The 18105-nt window shown below is 38.4% G+C and overlaps 1 protein-coding gene across 10 annotated transcripts in view; it reads right to left on the bottom strand.

Annotated features, from left to right (window-relative positions):
• KDM5A (lysine demethylase 5A) overlaps positions 1-18105 on the bottom strand; it is an 87013-nt gene that overhangs the window by 37469 nt on the left and 31439 nt on the right. For 9 of the 10 annotated variants that reach the window (XM_082349048.1, XM_082349049.1, XM_082349052.1 and 6 more), the window contains 7 exons: positions 17002-17121; positions 13874-14068; positions 6393-6574; positions 5884-6008; positions 5286-5436; positions 3862-3976; positions 1587-1942 (listed from right to left, as the gene is read on the bottom strand). In XM_082349048.1, the coding sequence (XP_082205174.1) occupies positions 1587-1942; positions 3862-3976; positions 5286-5436; positions 5884-6008; positions 6393-6574; positions 13874-14068; positions 17002-17121 (1244 nt within the window). The remainder of the gene's footprint in view (positions 1-1586; positions 1943-3861; positions 3977-5285; positions 5437-5883; positions 6009-6392; positions 6575-13873; positions 14069-17001; positions 17122-18105) is intronic. The other variant, XM_082349053.1, reaches the window with a different exon arrangement.

Raw genomic sequence — 18105 nt, 5'->3', positions numbered from 1 at the left:
ACAAAGGAGGAAGATATCCAGAAAGGAATGGTGAGCAGTGAACCAATGCTAAGAGATGAAGAATACGAAGTATGCGTTTCAGAAAGACAACTCAACAGGAGCTAGAAAAGGGAGGATTCACCTTCCCACTATCCCCACCAACCCCATCAGTCCTCTCTTTACCAACTTTATTCTCTTCACGACACTATCTGAAATTTGCTCACTCATTCACTTATTCACCTGTCTCTCCCCACTACGTCGGCTCTATTTCAGAGCAGGGACCTTGTGTGTCTTTTCCCTATGGCCTCCACAGCACTTAGAAACAGCACCTGGAGTGTAGTAGGTACTCCATAAATACTCACTGAATTGCAAAGATCAAGAGAAAACGTAACAGTTCTGTAACTAGGTCAGTGACAGTGGAGGTGAAGAAGAGAGATTCAAAAGGCATTCTGGAGGCAAAAATCACTAAAACTGGTTAAATGTAGGAAAATGGGAAAAAGAAAATTTTCAAGTACTACTACCAATAAAATTTCACTCAGTAGACTACTGTCAGTTGTATCAGGTACAGCAAATCATAGTCTGCATTCCAAAGTTATTTAACTTTTCCCATTTAATATGCTCCCACCTCCTAGAACTATCATGAATCTGAAGACAGAGAGTAATTTGAACGTTTCAGATAGGAAAAGCTACCAACTTTATTACGAATTCTCAGTGGCATCTGGAGAGCAAAATATCCAGCACACATGGAGCCTTTTCTTGGCTGAACAGAACTGTGTTGATTAAATCATCTAAGGGAAAGCCTATCAAATGCATCCAAAATAAGTGACTGGCAAAGTAATTAAGTACATGGAGACTTTGGAATGACGTGGAAAAGGCTTTAAATTTGTGCTGTTATTTGACAACTATGTGATCTCTGTAAGCGTCCCAGTTTCCTCATCCTCACAAAGGAAATTACATACATACTAATCTTAGGTGCTGAAAAAATACTTTCATAAAGAGCACTACAGTCAAACTGATGGACGCTTTACTTCAATCTCACAAGTCCAATGGGTGCCAATGCTAATACCTCACACTCTCCTGCCTGATTCTCATCTCCCTCTACTTTCCTGCATGAATCCCCCACTCATGTAAAGACCACTTCACTTTTGTCACCTGAGCACATCCTACACATTCCTTAAGCTTAGCTTAGGATATTTCTCTTACCTCCCCTTCCACTTCAATCCCACTCATTCTTCAAGGCTCTATGTAAGTTCTTACCTTTCTCTCAAGCGTCTCTTCTGACCACCCAGGCTAACAATGACCTCTCCTCCTCTGAATCCTTCTAGCATTTTTCTGGACCTCTCAGTTAACAACATACTCCAACACAGCTTTATATTTCTTAGCGCCTAACTAGAGTATCAGTAATGGAAGAGCTCTTATTAAAACAAGTACTCTGCACACAGTGTGCACACAATACTGGAAACTGTCTGGATGCAGCCCAATCTGGTAACTTAGTGACCAGCCAGGGAAGGCACAAAACATTTAATTAAGACCCTCATGTTCCCCCTCCCTTTCCACTCTCTAACCTAGTTATTAAAGACGTGACAGTCACCAACATATGTGTTCACCTTGCCTGCAGGCAGACCTTAGCCTTTTCTTCCCATCGCTCAGAGACCGTAAGGAGCTCCTGAAGCTCAGCCATTGCTTTCTCCACGGCATGGTGGGGTGCCAACCCCACCCCAGAGTCTATCAATTTCTTCATGACATCCAAAGTGACCTGTTGTGGATCTGACAGGGTCAGTCGTACTTCATCCAACCATCGAGCCTGCTGTAGCTCTTGCTTTAGTCGGGCTAACTCAGGTAGCTCCACGTAGAGACCAGAGCCCATATCTATCAACATCTGCAGTTTGGAAGAATCTGGGGTTTCATCCATCATGGCCTCCTGAGCACGTTCATGAAACTCTTCCACATCATCCAGTAGATTCTGAAAAGATCAAAAGAAAAAAAATAAAAAACAAACTTAAAAGATACAAAATGAGTATGGAATACATACAGTTCAGGCAAACTACCGAATTCTAGACTATCTAATAATCTCAGCATCATAGCACCAAACAGATATGATAAAGGCAAAAATATGTTTCTCTGTAATTACATACTCCTACTTTTAAATATGATTAATTCACTCAAAAAATATTTAATGACTGCTGACTTAGTTACAGGCACTATTCTAGGCATACACCATTAAACAAAAATACAAAGTCCTTGTCTTCAAGGAACACATATTTCAATATAAGTGGCCAGACAGTGAAGACATGAATAAAATGTTTCGGTTAGTTTTAAGTGCTATGAAAATCAAATAGGGCAATACAATACAATGTAATACAAAAGTGATTAGAGGGGATTGGGGCGGAGGGGCATATTACTTTGCAATGAAGGTCACAAAAGACAGATGAACCAAAACTAAAATGAGGAGGTAGAGGAGGGAACCGCATGGAGACCCGGAAGAGAGCAGTTCAGGCAGGGCAAATGATCACTGCAAAAGCTTTTAAAGAGGAACGAGCTTGTGTCTGGCTCCTAAGTGGCTGATGGGGAGCAAAGTGGAAGCAGGAGAAAGTAGTTAAGGAATAAGCAGAGGTCAGATTACATAGTGCCTTGTAGATTAATTACAATGAGTTTGGATTTCATTTGAATGGCTTTGGGGAACCACTGGGAGGATTTTAACCACATGGAAGTGGTATGATTTTATTCCTATTTTATTACATAATCACTCTGGCTACTGAATAAAAAATAAACTGTCGGGGACAAGAGCAGAAGAACAGAGACCAGTTAAGAAGTTGTTGCAGTAACCTAAGCGGCAGATTCCAGTGGTTCAGAGCCTAACTGAAGCAGTGGAGGTGATGACTCACAGTTCACTCTGGGAGACGTTTTGGAAATAATACAATAGGAACACCTGTTTAGAGACGGAATGTGGTGCATAAGGGAAACAAAGGAATCAAGAATTTTGATTCATTAGAAGGCTTTTAAGATGTCTTTTAGTCTGCCAAAGGCAAATGCAGAGTATGCAACTGGATGTACGAAGTCTGCAGAAAAGAAGAAAGGCAGTCAGAGCTGGGAATCAGCTGGACATAGGTGATATTTAACGTCATCAAAGAAGATATTAAAGAAAGGGCCAAGACTCCCAATATACTCCAAACTTAGAAGCCAAGCCAAAGAGAAATCAAACAGCTTCCCTAAAGAGAAGGAACTGTGAATTGTGAACCTAAGAAAACCAGAGAGTATGGTGTCAGATGTTTAGAAAAGAAAGTCTCTCAGGAAGGAAAGCATGGTCAACTAGCAAAACACTCTTATGACATGGGGTTAAAACAACACAACTGATACTGGACTTCACGGTTGATAATCTTTGTAAAAACCATTTTAGATACACAGCCATCGCCAAATCACAAAAACACACCACAAACTATCAAAAGATTACTAACTATGCAGATTCAGGTATTTGATACTTTTGAGATTTTACATATTCATTAAACCATGAGGGCCCTGGTAATTTCAGAGTTCTGCATTTTTAAAAGTTCATGAACTAGTAATCACTGATACATTCAGATTCCTTTAACTAATTTTTTACATTTCAATTACATCTATGTTAAATGGAGGTTCTGGCTTAAAATTAATATAGAAAAAAATATTCTAAACTAGCCTTAGTTCCAGAATTTTAAAGGGGGAATCAAGGACTAAGAATGAAGCCAAGAGATTCTTATTGCCTACTAAAAAACCTTAAATAGCAGCACTTATTTGAGAAAAGAAACGAAAGAACAAAAAAACGAATCTAGACACACTATTCTCTTTACCCAAAACAGGAGCCCATACTACAAAGGATATTACCCAAAAAAGAATGTGATACTCCACCTTTACTTGTCGAGCTTGGCTGATGACACATGGAAGACTAAAAAGCTGTTGGACAAAGGCCTTCAACTCTTCCACTGTCAGTTTGGTCCGAGTCCTCCCACTATCTGGGCTCTGCCTGATGTGAAATAATATTGAGACGTAAGTAAGAAAAATTCACAGTCATTCCCATATCAAAGGGGCTTCTAGTCTCTTTAGAATTCTAACCCAAGAAATCCCAGAATACTAGTGTTTGAGGGATTTCATTGCAATGGTGATCACTTCCAAATTAAGTGTTTAGCTCTTCGGGTAATGACTCAAAGTTACAGTTCCTCCAATCTCACAAGTATTAAACATTTCAAACATTTAATAAATTCCTCACAGTAAAATGTTAAGTTCACTGATAAAACTAAATCTTCTACCTCAAGAAACTTAAGATGTAGAACAAAGACCTTTAAAACCTGGCTTAGGAGACTATAAACCCTCAGAAACTGATTCAAAACTATGTCAGTATGTGCATTTTTCTAAGAAAAGGGTCTCTAAGCTTTCGCCAGATCCTCCAAGGGGGTCAGTGACCCAATGACAGGTGAAGAGTCACTGATCAATGTTGCTAAGAAAAGTTCTCTGATAAAATAGAATATAAAAAAACATATAAAGCAATTAGAGACCCAATGTGAACTGCTATAGAAAAAGGCATTCAGATACACGAGACGTGTTGGAATTACTAAGAAACAATACCACAGGGAATTAAAACACACGTGAATTACATGAAATTAAGGGCACATACTTCCAGCTCCGTAACAGCAGCCTCCCCGGCACCCAGGTTACTCGTTGCTGCCACCTGCCTTCAGCCTGTAGTATCGTTTATTTACAAATGCTTAGTACACACCTACGCTGTGCCAGGCATGCTTCAAAGCACAGCAATAAGAAAAAGGATGAAAATCCCCAACATTCTATCCTAGCATACCTTCTAGTGGGGTTGGGAAAGGAAGAAGGAGATAATATATAAGTAAATTCGTCTATCAGGAGGTGACAGGGACAGGAGAAAAACAAAGCAGGAAAGAAGAATAAAAAGGCTGCAGTTTTACAGAGGTTATCAGAGAAGGCCTCTCCAAGAATGCAACGTCTGAAAAAGACTTGAAAGAGGTGAGGGAATAAGCCACCTGGGTATCAGGGGAAGAGAACTCCAAGCAGAGCCAAGAGCAAGCGTGAAGGCCCTAAGCAGGAAGACACTGGTGTATACGAAGAACAGAGGAAAAGGGTTCAGGGTGGAGCAAGAAAGAAGGGAGGCCAGTAGGAAACAAGGTTAGGGCATTACTGGGGGAGGGAGAACACGGCCTCAAAAGACAGGGCAGGGCCTCACAGGCCAGTTAAGACTTTGCCTTTATTCTGGTCAAAACAAAACAAAACAGAAAACCACCGGAGAACTCAGCTCTTCTTAGTCTTACCTGTGCTTCTGCTTTTTGCTCAGAAGCAGCTGAGCCACAGAAGCACAGGTCTCAGCTTCTTTTACAGCATCCCTGAGTTTTCGAAAGAGATCATTTTCTGGATATTTCCTATCCTCAGCATCTTCCAGCATTACTCGTAATTCAATCAAATCTGTAAAAATAAATAAAAAGCCATATACTATGACCACAGAAAATTAAAAACCATTCACCAACCAATTAGCAGAAACACACCACAGCTGTGAAAATCTCACCACTACAATAAAAGCTTATGACCAGGTGCTCGTTTCTAATCCTTATAGACAATTTCTCTTTCTCAATAAGCCTTTAATGTTAGTCCACTGGTAACAATGGGGTTCCCCAAAATATACGATACATCTACTGCAAGTTAGCTATTTGTCCCATTTTACATCAACTTTTTCACTTAAAAGAAGATTCTCAAACAGGAAATTAATTCTGTAGTGAACCAACCCATTAGTCTCAAATCTCATATGAAGCCTAGGGTTTTTCCTTCCTGGAGGAAAAACACATAAAACAAAACAATGCCTCTTTCAAAGTGACAACCATTTCAGTGTATGCTTAAAAAAGGAAGAAACTTAACCTTTCTTGTGGTTGAAGTTGGCAGATAATGCTTCTGTAACACGACTGACCCAAGTGTCATAGGACTGTGCCCTGACTTTCACACCATACAGCAGAGAAGGGAGGTCCTCTAATGGGTAGCGATATCTAAAAAAAAAAAAACACCACACAAGAAAATAAAAACTTCCAAAAACCAACAACTTGAAAATAAATTAAAATTTACATACAATCAGCTTAAGGAAAGTAAAATGGCCAGGGGAACGGGGTTTTGGTATATACATAAAGAGAAAATCTAAGAAGCCCACCGAGTTTTAATTCAGGGAGAGACAAGGAACATGTGAAATCAACTTGATAAAACAACTAACTTTAGGTGCCAAGTTTAGGGCCAACTTTAATGGGCTGGTCCTCAAGCAAGGAGGCAAACAGACAAGAGGTTACCAGTCCAAACACAGGGAAGGGCTTTACAAAGGACAGTACTGACATTAATTTTAAATGACGGTAACAGAAGTTTTACAAGAAACTTCTGGATACCTGAGACATTTTTTCTGCATGGGGCAGGGGCACAGATCAGTTGGATGGTAGAGACACACGAGCCGCTCAGGATTACAGGCGCACGTGAGAGCAGAGAGAAAACAGGTGGTTCTGCATGCTGAACACTGTCGCTCATCGTCGGGAACAAGTTCAAACACTTCTTCTTCCGACATCAGGACACCCTGAAATACAATTGATGTCACTACATCAAGTCTTTCCAGTCTTTCAAGCATCAGAGAACTTAGTTATTAAATTTTTTTCTACTCTGACGATATAAACATGGGAGGTACAATGGCACATCATCAAAATACTTTCTAAAAACACCACCAATTTTTTTTTTATGAGCAAGACTAAACCTTGGTGTCTAAGAATGCACATGTGACTGAGGAAACATTTTTAAATGCAGGAAGTGATTACTACAAATGTTAAAAGTCATTTTTTGAGGGAAGGAAAGGAACCTGTAATTGGGAGGTACTTTCAAGATGGCTGACAGATTTTTTTTTTGCACAGTAAGCCAATATTTTTTTATTTACTAGTATTATTTTCTAATATATTTTGCCCTAAAAGCCTTTTTGTATATACAATTTTTAAAGGTTACACTCTATTTACAGTTATTACAAAATACTGGCTAGCTGATAGAAGTTCTATTTCCTGACCATACTGTGATGACAACAGAGTTTACTACATAATAATTCACGAAGTTCTGTTTGTCTTATGTGGTTTTGTTTCCTATATAAAATAAGAAAAAGATAAATCGAAAATAAAAATTACTGTCCCCAGGGACAATATACCCTTGAACCAGAAATATTAGTAATCGATCATCTAAAAATAACACTGATCAAATATATGCAAGGATAAAGAAATGTAACATTAAACTATGCAAATCTAAATATAATCTACTTCAAAAAGGCATCAAAAAGAAAGCTAATCTTTTTTAACAAATTTTATTCTATTTTTTTTTTTTTTTTGGCCGCCCTGCTACAGCTTGCAGGCTCTCAGTTCCCCGACCAGGGACTGAACCCTGGGCCCTCAGCAGTGAGAGTGCGAAGTCCTACCACTGGACCACCAGGGAATTCCCAAGAAAGTTAATCTTTTATATACAGAATGGATAAACAACAAGGTCCTACTGTATAGAACAAAGAACTATATTCAATATCCTATGATAAACCATAATGGAAAAAAGAATATATATCTGTAAAACTCAATCACTCTGCCGTATAGCAGAAATTAACAACACTGTAAATCAACTATATGTCAATAAAAAAATATCAAAGTTGAAAAAAAAAAAGAAAGCTTATCAAATTCAGCATGCCACTTTAAGAAAGTAAAGGCATTTGAAGTGCATTTTACAAAGACTTCCATTTAATAGACAAGGGAGTTCCGTTTACAGTTTCTACTTACTTGAGCAAGGTACTTACACACCAGTAAATAAAGAAGTAAATCTGGGGGAAGGTAAATGCTGTGTATTATATCCCTTCCAACTTAGAGATTAACAAATACCACCATATTAACGGATCAGAGAAGTTTTACAGTAAAGAATTCCATTCATTTTATCTTGGTTCTTTGAAAAATTCAATAAAATTGATAAGCCTCTAGCCAGGCTAACTAATAAAAGAGAACATCACTACAGATGCCATGGACATTAAAAGGATAAATAAAGGAATACTAGGAACAACTCTATGCCCACCAATTCCTTGAAAGACACAAGCTGTCAAAACCTACACAATCTAATTTTCTTGTCAACTGCATTATTATGAACTTTCATCAAAACTTTAACCGTGGTCATTTTTAAGTCTTTTGTCATTTACATACAGTTCTGGGTGTACTCTGATGATTTTGCAAATATGTTCCTATAAAAGGGTTTCATTTTCAAGAAATTCATGGAAAAGACTCTGACAAGTACAGGTTTCTGGTAACTGACTGTACTGCTGAACTGAATGAATAAGCATTTTCAGAACTCTAATGAAAAACTGATGAACTCATAAAAGTGCTAACAAAAGACCAAGATGGAAAAAAAAATTAATTACATGGGACTGAGTGAACTGATGAGGATGAGTATAATTTTTGTGACTTTCTGTCTGAATTAAAAAAAAAAAATCCCACAAGGACGCAGAGGCAAAGAATATACAAATCAATTTTCATTGCAAAGTAAAGGAGCTGTTACAGTGGAGGATTACTGGACTGAATGTCAATATTATGACATAGTATGAGTGTGTTTCATGTTTGGTAATTGCAATCATTGTTGCCTTTGCTGTGGTCATCCATGTACAATGCTTGGTTTCAGTCTATTTATCTCTTGTAAAAATAAAATACAGTGTGTGTGTGTGTGTGTGTGAAAAAAAAAAAAAAAAGAAATACTTATTTAGTTAAAAAGTAACAGGAAAAGATGGTACCAAAATGATGAGGCTTAATCTAAAATGGTTATTATTTGGCGGTCATCTTATGGGTGATTTAAATATTCTTTTTCTCTTCCTCTTTTTCCACATTTACTACAATGCTCCTATAGATTGTAGAATCAGAAAAATAAATATCTGTTGTTACAATGCATGGGGAAAAAAACTCCCTAAAAAAGTCTGCCTCTTCCCCAACCATCTTCTTTCCAAGTAAGTTCAGTAAATCTGCTGAGATTTGGGTGTTGAGAGGCAAGGAAAAAAAAAAAAAAAAAAAAAAAAACCTACACAAGAAGAAATAGACAACCCGAATAGGTCTGTTATCTAGAAAGAAATTCAAACAATACTTAATAACCTCCAAAAACAGAAAGCACTGGACCCAGACAGGTTCACTGGTGAATTCTACCAAAGATTTATGGAAGAAATTATACCGGGCTTCCCTGGTGGTGCAGTGGTTGAGAATCTGCCTGCCAATGCAGGGGACACAGGTTCGAGCCCTGGTCTGGGAAGATCCCACATGCCGCGGAGCAGCTAGGCACGTGAGCCACAATTACTGAGCCTGCGCGTCTGGAGCCTGTGCTCCGCAACAAGAGAGGCTGCGATAGTGAGAGGCCCGCGCACCGCGATGAAGAGTGGCCCCCGCTTGCCGCAACTAGAGAAAGCCCTCGCACAGAAACGAAGACCCAACACAACCATAAATAAATAAATAAATAAATAATTTAGAAAAAAAAAAAGAAATTATACCAATTCTCTATAATCTCTTTCAGAGGATGGAAGAAGAGGGAATATTTCTTAACTCATTCTGAGGCCAGCATCACCTTAATACCAAAACCAGACAAAAACATCACAAGTAAAGAAAAATACAGGCCAATATCTCTCGTGAACACAGATGCAAAAATCCTCAATAAAATGTACGCAAATTGAATCCAACACTGTATATACACCACAATCAAGTGGGATTCATCCCAGGTATGCAATGCTGGTTCAACATTCAAAAATCAATTAAAGTAATCCTATCGATAGGCTTAAGAAGAAAAATCACTTGATCACATCAATAAATGCAGAAAAAACATTTAAAAAAACCCAACTCCTATAGCTGGTAAAAACTCTCAATAAACTAGAAATAAGAGTGGAACTTCTTCAACTTGATAAAGAGTATCTATTAAAAAAAACCTATAGTTAAAATTATACTTAATGAGAAACTTTCCCACTAACATCAGGTACAAGGCAAGGACGTCCTCTCCCACCTCTCCTTTTTAACATCGTTCTGGAAGTCTTAGCTAAGCAATAAGACAAGAAAAGGAAATAAAAGGTATACAGATTGGGAAGAAACAAAACCATCTTTGTTCACAGATGACAAAATCATCTATGTAGAAAATCTGAAAAAGTCAACAAAAACACTCTTAAACAATTATAGCTAGGTTACAGGATAAAGGTTAATATACAAAAGTCAATTTCTTTCCTATACACCAGCAATGAACAAGTGGAATGTGAAATTAAAAACATAATGCCATTTACATTAGCACCCCTAAAAATGAAATACAGTTGAACCTTGAACAACACAGGTTTGAACTCTGTGGATCCACTTACATTTGGATTTTTTTTCAATAGTAAATACTACAGTACTCTACAGTCTGTGGTTGGCTAAACCTACAGATGCAGAACCGTGTGTGCAAAAGAACAGCGTATACAGAGGGCTGACTATAAATTTTTTTAAAGTAATTTTATTTTATTTATTTATCTTCTGGCTGCATTGGGTCTTCGTTGCTACGCGTGGGACTTCTCTCTAGTTGTGGCCAGTGGGGGCCACTCTGTAGCAGTGCGTGGGCTTCTCATTGCGGTGGCTTCTCTTGTTGTGGAGCATAGGCTCTAGGCACACAGGCTTCAGTAGCTGCAGCACGTAGGCTCAGTAGTTGCAGCACGTGGGCCCTAGAGTGCGCAGGCTTCAGTAGTTGTGGCTCACGGTCTCAGTAGTTGTGCCTTGCAGGCTCTAGGGTGTGCGGGCTTCAGTAGTTGTGGCGCACAAGCTTAGCTGCTCCACGGCATGTGGGATCTTCCCAGACCAGGGCTCAAACCCATGTCCCCGCATTGGCAGGCAGATTCTTAACCACTGTGCCACCAGGGAAGGCCCTGACTATAAATTGTATGTGGATTTTCAATTTAGTGGAGGGTTGCCACCCCTAACCCCGACACTGTTCAAGGGTCAACTGTACTAAGGTATCGAACAAAATATGTACAAGGAAGAAAACTACAAAACTAATGAATGAAATCAAAGAACTAAGTAAATGGAGAGATATTCCACGTTCACAGAAAGAGAAACTCAATACTGTCAAGATGTCACTTATTCCCAACTTATATCTGTAGATTCAATGCAATCCCAATCAAAATTCCAACAAGTTATTTTATGGATATTGACAAACTAATTCTAAAATTTATATAGAAAGGCCAAAGACCCATAATATCCAACTCAACATTGAAGAAGAAGAACAAAGTTGGAGGACTGACACTACTCAACTTCAAGACTTACTATAAAAACTACAGTAGTAACCAAGACAATGTGGTGGTATTAACGAAAAAATAGACAAATATGTCAATGGAACAGAACAGAGAGCCCACAAACAGTTGCAAGATTGCATCCACAGAATAACCTGCACACAGACGTTTACAGCAGCTTTATTCATATTACCAAAACGTGGAGGCAATCGATGTCCTTCAGTAGGTGAATGGTTAAATAAACCACCCAGACAACGAATTATTATTCAGTGCCAAAAAGAAATGAGGTATTGAGCCATGAAAAGACACAGAAGAACCTTAAACACATATTACTAAGTGTAAGAAGGCATTCAGAAAAGGCGACATACTGTATGATTTCAACTATATGACATTCTGGAAAAGGCAAAACTATAGATAGTGAAAAGATCAGTGTTTGCCAGGGGTTTGGGGGGCAGAGAAGATAAACAGGGAAGTGAAAATACTCTGTATGATACTTTAATGATGGATACATGTCATTATATATTCATCCAAAGCCATAAAATACACAACACTAAGAGTGAACCATAATATAAACTATGGATTTGGGGTGATTATGATGCATCAATGTAGGTTCATCAATTATGAGAAACGTCCCACTCTGGTGGGGGATACTGGTAACACAGGAGGCTGTGCATGGGTGGGGCAGGGGATAAATGGGAACTCTCTGGACCTTCTCTCACTTTGCTGTGAACTTAAAACACTCTAAAAAAATAAAGTCTTGTTAAAAAAAATAATAAAATACAAAGGTTAATAAAAAAGACATGATCAGGGCTTTCCTGGTGGCACAGTGGTTAAGAATCTGCCTGCCAGTACAGGGGACACGGGTTTGAGCCCTGGCCCAGGAGGATCCCACATACCACGGAGCAACTAGGCCTGTGCACCACAACTACAGAGCCTGCGCTCTAGAGCCCGTGAGCCACAACTACTGAGCCCGTGTGCCACAACTACTGAAGCTTGTGTGCCTGGAGCCCATGCTCCACAACAAAGAGAGGCCACGACAGTAAGAAGCCCTCGCACTGCAACGAAGAGTGGCCCCCGCTCACCGCAGCTAGAGAAAGCCCACGCACAGCAACGAAGGCCCAATGCAGACAAAAATAAATAAATAAGTTATTATAAATAAATAAATAAACAAACAAACAAACATAAAACAAAGCTTTAAGAATACAGTATAAAGTGAGAATAGTAACTATCAGGCATATATTAACATATCCCCAAAATGTAAAAAAAATGTTTTAAGAAGATGCATTTGTATCTTACTTTCTTGTTTCTTTCACAGGTAATTCAAGTAAACAGAAAAAGAAATCTAACCATTTAGCAAATATTCTCATTTCTAAGTTAACTTAAATTCTTAAAAATAACCAGCATTAAATATTTTGTAATAATAGTATTTATATCATTTCTAAAATGTATAGTTTTATATTTTGGTTTATAGATTTTTTTTCCATTTGTGCCAATAAGAAGAGTAGTTAAATTGGATCAGCTTTACTTTTCAGATCCAAATTGCTAGTCCACTGTATTCTTCCTTAGCTTAAACCTATTTTCATTCTCTTAAGACTCTTCAGATCTAGGGCTTCCCTGGTGGCGCAGTGGTGAAGAATCCGTCTGCCAATGCAGGGGACACGGGTTCGAGCCCTGGTCTGGGAAGATCCCACATGCCACGGAGCAACTAAGCCCGTGCGCCATGACTACTGAGCCTGCACTCTAGAGCCCGTGAACCACAACTACTGAGCCCGCATGCCACAACTACTGAGCCCAAGCGCCTAGAGCCCGTGCTCTGCAACAAGAGAAGCCACCGCAATGAGAAGCCCATGCACCACAACGAAGAGTAGCCACCACTCACTGCAGCTAGAGAAAGCCCGCACGCAGCAACGAAGAGCCAACGCAGCCAAAAATAAATAAATAAATTTATAAAAAAAAAAAGAAAGAAAGAGAGAAAGTAGACTGTACGAGAGCAGGAGGAAGCATGGTACAAAGCCAGTGAGGCCACCTACGCAGGGAGGGTCAGGGAAAATGGGCCTAGATGTGGCTGAAGACAGAGATTTTTCTCATTTACTATCCATTTCAGTATGATCAATGTTTAGTTTATTCTAAGCATTCAAAATCCCAACACTGGGTTATTCAGCCCTTCTTACATTCATTAAAAACTTAGAATGCAGGGAAACACAGATTGATGAACTCTGACAGTCTGCAATCACCAGAAACATAACTTTTATTCAATTACAAAGCTGAGAGAGAAAAAAAGAATTTGAATTTTCTTGCTTAAAGAAGTAATACTATATGTAGGAGATTTTAAAAAATACATACATACCTAAGAAATTCTACCTGATAGGACTGCATTTTTAAAACTCTGGAGATGATGACATCAAGATTCCTAAAACTTTTTCAACTTAAAGAAACCAAAACGGCAAGTACAGAAGTGTGAAATCTTCTCCAAACCAGTAATTTTTGCATTCAACTTCTAGAGGGATCAAAGATGAAAATGGATTCTTTCCACAGGTTTAAATTTTGGTCTATCCCGTGAGCAGTATCAAATACAGGAAACGTGCTCGGCAAACTCACCATCTGCATAACAGACTCCCTCAACCGTGTCTCCTCTTCAGTCAGGAGAGTCAACTCCTTGCACACCATGGCGGCAAGCCCCACGTCCAAGCATTCCGGATCTGCTGCCATCTTGAAAATTAGTTCCTCGTGCGAGAAGACACAATGGCGCCTCAGCCGACGGTAATGACTGACACACTGACGGCCAATGGGCAACTGAAAACAAGATTCTCAAATTAAATTACTTGCTTATAACACATTCCAGAACAGAACCACTACTTACCCCCCCAGATCCTCTCTTTTATTATAAAGAACAGAGAATAACAACGTCCATTTGAACATAAGAGTTAACTGTAAGTATTAAACCTTTACCGCCCAGCAAGAATTTCAAAGGCCTTCCCACAGGAAATTCCCATGATTTGAGATGTTGAGCTTCCGGCCTAAGCTGATTTTCTACTCATTATGTACCTCAAGAAGTGTGAGTTCCTTGATATATAAATGAGGCAGCAAACTCTTTCAGACCAGTCTAGTATGAGACTGCTCTTATAGGAAAAAGAAAAAAAATTTTCAGGCTATCAAGGGATAATTGGACATATTCAGCATTGATGTTTCCACAGAACAAACAACAGATGCTACTATCAATACAAGGGAGGGAGGGAGGGAGGGGAAAAAAGCACTACTTAAGCAGTTCACATGGACTAACTTTATTTTTTATAAGGACCAAAGCAAAAGACAATTTAGATTTTAGCATCTAGAGATTATTTTTAAAACTACCAGCCTGGCCTAAAGAGAATTCAAAGTGAAACCATGAGATTATATACTTTAGTTTTCCTAAGTGAGATAAATCACTAAATGATCACTTCTCATAAATCAACAGCTACACTTTTTAAGATAACTTCTGAAAATCTATCAAGCTTTAAAACAAATTGATACTAGCTATGCTACACAAACTCTCTCTCTCCAGCTTCTTTCCTTCCCTCAAGTGGAAAAACCTGGGTGTCTGAAGTTTTGGTTTGTATTTGAAAACCGTAATATAAAAGAGAAAAAATAAGAAAGTGGACCTTTAAGAACACGTTTTAGAGCTCGCCTCCATTCTGAGAAAGGCAGAAGGGAATCACAGGAATCACAGTTCCAGAGTACAAGACCATCTCTGAATCAAGCATTATTTCCGTACTCTTCCAAAGAAACAATCGTTCCCAAGAAAATATATATACTGAGCTTATGATTGGCGACTATCTTGTCTAATAACAATATACAATTCTTTCATTTCTTAATTCTCAGAAATTTACTCTTTAAACATTTCTCAAATACTTAAAACAAGAGCAAGAAGAAAAACAAAACTGTAGGATTTGCAGTTTTTAATTATTATTGATACAATATACAAGGAAGCCACATAAAATAGAACTGATTGTCCATTGTGGCTTATAAAAATCAGTACCATCACTTCATTCTAGATATAAAGCTACTTTTACTTTTCACTTATATCACACCCTTCTCCTAAAGAGTATCAAGGGCTTTCACAAATATCATCTCACTTGTTTGAGGTTAAGTGAACCTTAGCATCTTTACATAGTAGGTAAAAAAAAAATTAGGACCAGTGAAATTAAAAGTGCTGTCCCGGGACTTCCCTGGTGACGAAGTGGTTAAGAATCCACCTGCCAAGGCAAGGGACACGGGTTCGAGCCCTCGTCCGGGAAGATCCCACATGCCGCGGAGCAACTAAGCCCATGCACCACAACTATTGAGCCTGTGCTCTAGAGCCCGCAAGCCACGACTACTGAGCGTGTGCACCTAGAGCCCGTGCTCCGCAACAAGAAGCCTGCGCACCGCAACCAAGGGTAGCCCCCGCTCCCCACAACTAGAGAAAGCCTGCGTGTGGCAACGAAGACCCAACAGAGCCAAAAAAACCCCAAAAAACAAAAAAACAAAAAGTGCTGCCCAAGGGACTTCCCTGGCGGTCCAGTGGTTAAGACTCCACGCTTCCACGGCAGGGGCTGCAGGTTCGATTCCTGGTTGGGGCACTAAGATCCCACATGCCACGTGGCACAGCCAAAAAAAAAAAAAGTGCTGTCCAAGATCAAACGTCAATAATAGTGATCACATTAAAGGCAGAAATCATCTCTAACTCATCTCTGAATCACCTCCATTTCCCACCCTACACCTACCTAGCCAAGGAACAAGTAAATCATAAACACATAATACATGTTAGCTGAGGTTTTAAAATAGAGTTCAAGTCCAAGGCAAAGCCCTAACCTCAGTCTTGCTCCTGTTGCTTTCTAACAAGTAAGAAGTTTAGAATTACTAGGTCATATAAGATTGTTCATTATACAATTTCATTCATTAGCCAAGGAAACAATATGGGTAATCATGAAATTTAACAAATTAAGGTGCCCACAGAAAATATAAGATCCAATATTACTAAAAAAGCATCCCCCCAAATGTTAGGAGAGGTGACAAAAAAACAGCCTCACTAAAAGAAAAATAGAGTCAAAGAGCGTATGATAGGTTTGCAGTCTTTTCCCCACCGACATGACGTAAAAATAACTAATTACTTTTTGATATCTACCTCATTTAAAAGCAAAATAGCAATCAATGGCAATACCATTTACACAAAAGTGCAGCCCACAGAGATCTCAATATTATAGCTACCCTTTAAAATAAAATTTTTTAAAAAGAATATAGAAAACATAAAATAGCAGGAAGAATAAAATCACCTAATTATCAGAAGGAAAAAAATAAAGGAATATTTTAAGATAAAAATCAGAACTGGATATTTTAAGATAAAAATCAGAGCTAGATATTTGTAAACGTGGTATAATTAATTCTTGAAAAGATGTGGTCACCTTTCTAAAATCCAAAAGCGCTCAGAGAAAGCAAAGACTAGAGGAATTACATTCTCAGAAAAAGATTCAGAAAACATCAACTGCCCATTTAAAATTCAAATAAAATGAGAAAAGAGCAAATGAGAAGTAACGAACTATAAAATCTTCCAAATAAAAACTACCTGGAACTCTGTAAACGGCAACAGACATTCGAGTCTCCACTGAAATATCCATGGGCCCTCCCTCCCCAGCTAAGCAAGCACAGCAATTAAGATGCATTTTCCGGGGCTGTTAGTAGACACAACAGCTACTTGCTATCGAACAGACCCAGTCAGCAGTACAGAAGTTCACAGCCTCAGCGAAGTTGTAGCCTTGATTAAATCCAGAGTGATAGGCCCGAGGAAACGTCACAACAAACTCGCCAGCACACTGATTGGTCCTATACACCTAAATGCAAATTGGGAACAGGGTACAAAAAACAAAACAGAAGAAAAACAACAAAAAAGGGAGACATTTTATGTCAGTTTCGGAAGCATTTTTCAAACTTGAAAACAATAAAGCATTAACCTACACAGACCAGTATCAGGGTTGAAGAAGCAGTCAGAGTTTCACCTTCTTAAAATAGTCACTGATAAATTATAGTAATTCATGACAAGAGTTCACAGCCTATAGAAATTTTCAAGGAGAAAACGCTGCTCTCATGAGCTACTAGTTTCCTAACCTAATAAAGTTTTTACAGTTAAGAGAATTTTTCTTTTATTCCTTTCATTCTTGTGTTGTAAACAGTGGGAAAGGATGGAATTTCATCCTACTTTTGGATAAGTTTTTCTGGAAACTAACTGATTAGCTCATAATGTCATATGGAGAGACCCCCCAAATCAGTTTTCCTGAATCTCTTTGTTTTATGATAATACTATGTCTTCTGAAAAGTCCCAGATTCTGCATAAATTTAACTCTTTAAAGACAAAGTAACATTACTATCACTCGATCTACTTTCTCAATAAGGTTATGATGACTACCTGACTACATGTAGCAAACATTAAATTTATACTTTATCAGGTGTTCGTAGCTTAAATTTAATAATCATTTTCAAACCTAAAAGTTTAAAAGCAGAAAAGGTATTCATTGTATATTTTTACTTCATTATCTCATGTGAAAAAGAGGCTATGAAATCTTTATACGAAATATGGGAATATGATCTCCACAAGGATAAGCATTAGTTATTAGAACTACCACTTAAAATACTTATACTTTGGTTAAATGGGGATAATAAAGAATATGAGATTTTTATTAAAACCAGGATATACTGAAAACATGGCTATTCTGATAGGTTGCTATACATAAGGTAAATGTGATTCATACTTTACAACACCCCATTCTTAATCAAATAAAGGTTATTCCCTTCAGAGTATAAATTCTAATTTGGCTCGA

The sequence above is a fragment of the Balaenoptera borealis genome, assembly GCF_965194805.1.
Source record: "Balaenoptera borealis genome assembly, chromosome: 13".
NCBI lineage: Eukaryota > Metazoa > Chordata > Mammalia > Artiodactyla > Balaenopteridae > Balaenoptera > Balaenoptera borealis.
The sequence above is the reverse complement of the archived record's forward strand: the minus strand, read 5'-3'. Positions and strand labels throughout refer to the sequence as shown.